Consider the following 5,038-nt stretch of genomic DNA (forward strand, 5'->3'; position numbering starts at 1 on the left):
ATATAATAAAATATAACATTATATATAATATACATTTGCATGTGCGTGCGTGCGCGCGTGGGTGGGTGGGTGAGAGAGAGAGAGAGAGAGAGAGAGAGAGAGAGAGAGAGAGAGAATTTCAATATGAGAGAGTGTATGTGGGTGAAGAGAGTGTATTAGTGCATGTGTAGGTGTGTATATGTATGTGTGGGGGGAGAGAGTGTATTGACTTGGTAAGGTTATGCTCACTACTATAAATGGTGGGATAATCACTCTCTCAGAAATCATTCCTAGGGCAAACATAGTGGTCAAATTTGTTGACAAGTGTACAATTTATGACTGGAGTGATGGAGACATTATTGTGGTATAATACTCTAAGACATGGGCTTTATAGGTTGGACATGTATATGAGAAGTGCATGTGCAGGTGTGTACATGTGTGTGTGGGGGGAGAGAGTCTATTAGTGCATGTGTACATATGTATGTGGGGGGAGTGGTGCATGTGGGTATATATATGTGTGTGTGTGTGGGGGGAGAGAGAGAGAGATTACATATAAGATGCATTTATTTGCGAGTGAGCACACCTCACCACCTATCCCCACCCATTAAAATTTAAATTTAGTTATTTAAAATTATATGAGAATGTGTGTATATATAAATTTATTTATATTTATAAATACACATATATGTATGTATAGGTATATGTGTCTAAATATAATAGAACATAATATGTCTAGAGAGAGAGAGAGAGAGAGAGAGAGAGAGAGAGAGAGAGAGAGAGAATAAAAGTAGATTTCAATAACATATAAATATAAATTATATATATATATATATATATGCATGTGTGTGTGTATTTTAATTTACATTATAAATAGATAGATATATACATACATATATATATATCTTTTGTGTGTGCGTGTGTGTGGGGGGAGGGGGGGGCACATGGTGGCAATTAGAAGAGAGCCAACTGTTGGGGTAAGGGAAAGAGAGAAGGGCATGTGATGGGGGAAGGAAGCCACGTGTTGGGGCATAGGAGAAAGAGAGGGGTGAAAGTAGAGGCCACATATTGGGGAAGGGAAGAGAGAGAGAGAGAGAGAGAGAGAGAGAGAGAGAGAGGAGTGTAGGGGTATGTTGAGAGAATAAAAATCACATAAATAATATAACACAAAAATATAAAGATATATAAGAAATACGTATAAAAATATATATAATAAAAATATTTAGACGTATAATAAGTAAGGATATTAATTAATTATATATATTAAATCTATACCAATATATTATAACATAATGTGTTATATATATATGTGTGTGTATATGATACATAAGTATAAATAAGGAAATTAAAGGCATATATGATAATTTAGTATAGATATATATAAATAATACAATGTAATATATAAATATACATATATACTTAATAAATAAAAATATACATAATAAGAAAATTAAAGATAAACATAATAAATATATAATAATATTATACTAATACTATTATATATAAACACATTCACATATATATGCACACAGAGTCACACACGTGTGTGTGGAGGGTGTGTGAGAGAGAGGGGGGATAGAATTTCTATGTGTGAGAGAGTGTATATGGGGGGAAAGAGTGTGTGTGTGCATTAGTGCATGTGTATGTGTGTGTGAGGAAGAGAGCTAGAGGGTGTATGTGCACGTGTGTGCATTTGAGAGACAGAGAGATAAAGAGAGACATTACATGGAACGTATGTATTTCAGAGTGAGCACACCTCACCTGTATGTGTAAGCGCTGTTAGAAGCCTTAAAACTCAAAGAATCGAACAAAGTGAATCAGCTTAATGAGGTATATGAGAGGCCATGCTCCTTGTGCTCAAGTGAGGCATGCCTATGTCACAACACTTTGCTCACCATCTTTTACAAGGATGTACCAGGAAAAAAGATCTGGCAGCAGGCAGGCAAGCTCATTGCCTTATGGTCATAGACCACTCAGTGCTGTTTTTGGGAGATTCCCTTATCCGCTTGTTTGGCTCGTGTGGGACCTTGCTTGAAGCAAACCTCGTATTCTGTAAGGTTGCAAAACCCACCGTTTATACATGGCATGCAATCATCTTCGCACATGCCACACATGGACAAAGTGGCAGAGTTCTGGAGCTCTATTATAAAATGCAACAAGATGGTGTAGAACTGAACAAGTTTATTTTCCCGTGCATCATAAAAGTGTGCAGTACAGTAGGTGCTCTAGCACAGGGCAAGCTTGTCCATGATGACATTATGAGAAATACAGTAGAGTCTGATGTTGTGATTGGATGCAGCCTGCTTGACATGTATGCAAGATGTGGGAGCTTGGAGGAGGCGCGTAACTTGTTCAACAACTTGCCGAATCGGGATGTTGTGTCATGGGGTGCCATGATTGCAGGATATGCCCAGCATAAGCATGGTCTACCTGCTCTTGAGCTTTTTGAGAAAATGCAACAGGAGGGCGTTAAGCCAACCAAAGTTACATTTATTTGTGTTTTAAAAGCTTGTTGCACCATAGGGGCTTTTGTAGAGGGGAAGGTCATACATGATCAGATCATTAGATTTCAACTTGAGTCTGATCTGGCTATTGGAAATGCCCTCATTGACATGTATGCCAAATGTGGGAGCTTAGAGGCAGCGTGCAGAGCATTTGACGAACTGCCGGTTCCTAATATCATGTCATATGGTGCTTTGATCACTGCTTATGTGCAACATGGGCACGGTCTGCCTGCTCTTCAACTTTTTGAAATGATGCAACACAAGGGTATAAATTCGAATAAAGTTACGTATCTGTGTGTTTTGAAGGCGTGTAGCAACATAAAGGCCCTAGAGCAGGGCAAGGTCTTACATGAGAACATCATTGTGAGTGGACTGGAATCAGATGTTATTGTAGCAAACACCCTGATTGACATGTATGCCAAATGTGGGTGCATAGAAGAAGCACGCAGAGTGTTTGATGTATTGCCAATGCGCAGTACTGTTTCATGGGGTGCAATGAGTGCAGGATATTTGCAGGGTGGTCATGGTTTTTCTGCGATTGAGCTCTATGACAAAATGCAACAGGAGAGAATAAAGCCCGACAAAGGCACTTTTGTGTCTGTATTGAAAGCTTGTGGGAGTACAGGTTGTATATCAAAGGGTAAGATGATACATGAACAGATAATCGAAGATGGAATTGTATTAGATACAATGCTTGGAAGCACCCTTATTGACATGTATACCAAGTGTGGGGACTTGGATGAAGCAGAAAAGGTATTCAATGCATTGCCTCAACAGGATGTCGTGTCTTGGGCTGTCATGATTGCAGGGCATGTTCAGCATGGGCAACATCTCCATGCCCTTGAGCTTTTCAAGAGAATGCAGCAAGATGGTGTAAAGCCAGACAAGGTTGCTTTTTTGTGCATTCTCAAAGCATGCAGCAGCATTGGAGCCTTCAATCAGGGCAAGATGATACATGATCAAGTCAAGAATTGTGGTTTTGATTCAGATGTGATCATTGCTAGCACCATCATTGATATGTATGCCAAGTGTGGGAACATGAAAGAAGCGCGCAAAGTGTTTGATGGGATGCCACATCAAGATGTGGTGGCATGGGGTGCCATCATAGCAGGGTATGCACATAATGGCAAGTACAAGCAGGCCAAGGATTGTATTGAGGAGATGGAAAGACAAGGCTTGATGCCCCTTGGTAATGTTTTCCCTGGTATCCTTTCAGCATGTAGTCATGCTGGCAACATAGATGAAGGACACAATTATCTCAAGTCTATGACAGAAAACCATGTTGTCACACCAAGTGTTGAGAATTTCAACTGCATGATTGATTTACTCAGCCGTGCTGGGCAGTTAAGGGAGGCGGAACGGGTTCTTCACTCTATGCCTGTTCCAGCCGATGTTGTCGGGTGGACAGCATTGCTTACTGCATGCAGGTCATATGGCAACACGACCCTTGGAAGAGAATGTTTTGATCACATTACAAAGTTGGATCCGAATGTTTCTTTTGGCCATATGCTGATGTCTAATATCTATGCTGATGCTGACATGTGGACCGATATGCACACAATACAGGAAGAGAGAAAACTTTCTCCTGCATGGAAGAAACCTGGCAAGGCATGGATTGAGGTATACATGGATGTGCATGAGTTTACTGTGCGAGATGAAAGCCACCCACAAAGTATGATTATGTATGCCAGTTTAAACAGAGTCACGAGGTTGATCAAGCAGCAAGGATATGTGCCACAATCAAACCCTATGCCTGACCACTTGGCTAATAAGAATAAGGTGGTCACTCTGAGAAAGTGACCAGAGCTCTCGGCCCTCTCACCTAACCAGACAGTTCACGCATTCAATACACAAGGACTTTGAAGTGACCACTGCAATCCAATAGGATATGCCAAAAGGCAAGAACCAGCATGATATATGTGCTCAAACATACTCTGTAATAAGGAAGAAGTGGTAGTTTGCAGCTATCTTTACTAAAGCTGATGCAGACTCAAGACCAACCAGCAGCAGTTCATCCTGGGTGGACCAGCTTTGAGTCAAGATCTGCAAAACAGTAACGTTTTGACCCAACAGGCTGAGTACTTTCTTTATAGGGATCAAAATATCATGTGCTGAGCAATCAAAGGACCAGCTACATGAGGATTTTTCAGGATATCCATACGGACTATTAAGGTAATGTTGAAAAAGCCTATGCCTTTCTATTTCAATCGTGTAAACAGTTAGAAATTGAGCTTGAGCACATGGGGGTGTGCTTTTAAGCATGGATATGATCTTTTTTTTTGAAAGGCTACCAATGAGCTCCGAGCAGGAATCTAGAGGCGTAATGGAGGCCCAAGGTTCGTATGTGTCTTGCTTCAATTACTGTGATCAACAAAAGGCTTGTGCTGTACAAAGTGTGGTTGCAATGTCCTTGAAATGCCCTGCTTGGAGTTAAAGTAAGTACCCGGAAATCCTGGAGTTAAAGTGGGAGCCGTGGATAAGACTTTGGACTTCCTACGGGAGGTCTTGGGTTCAAATCCTCTTGGGGACACCTTACACTAAGGGTGTGTTCGCGTGCA

At 40.7% G+C, this 5,038-nt stretch overlaps 1 protein-coding gene across 1 annotated transcript; it reads left to right on the plus strand.

Moving 5' to 3' along the window:
* The first annotated feature begins 1,577 nt into the window (after positions 1-1,577).
* On the plus strand, positions 1,578-4,821 carry LOC147634815 (pentatricopeptide repeat-containing protein At5g27110-like). The gene is made up of 2 exons (XM_086804003.1): positions 1,578-4,652; positions 4,767-4,821. The coding sequence occupies exon 1, from the start codon at positions 1,845-1,847 to the stop codon at positions 4,278-4,280; it is 2,436 nt and encodes an 811-aa protein (XP_086660129.1). The 5' UTR covers positions 1,578-1,844; the 3' UTR covers positions 4,281-4,652; positions 4,767-4,821.
* Positions 4,822-5,038: the final 217 nt, after the last annotated feature.

This window comes from Cibotium barometz, chromosome 10, assembly GCF_041138505.1.
Source record: "Cibotium barometz isolate CiBa-2024 chromosome 10, ASM4113850v1, whole genome shotgun sequence".
Taxonomy (NCBI): Eukaryota; Viridiplantae; Streptophyta; class Polypodiopsida; order Cyatheales; family Cibotiaceae; genus Cibotium; species Cibotium barometz.

What these genes read in the sequence shown, in the direction of transcription:
- LOC147634815 (XM_086804003.1), top strand. Translation starts at nt 1,845, where the DNA reads ATGCCTATGTCACAACACTTTGCTCACCATCTTTTACAAGGATGTACC.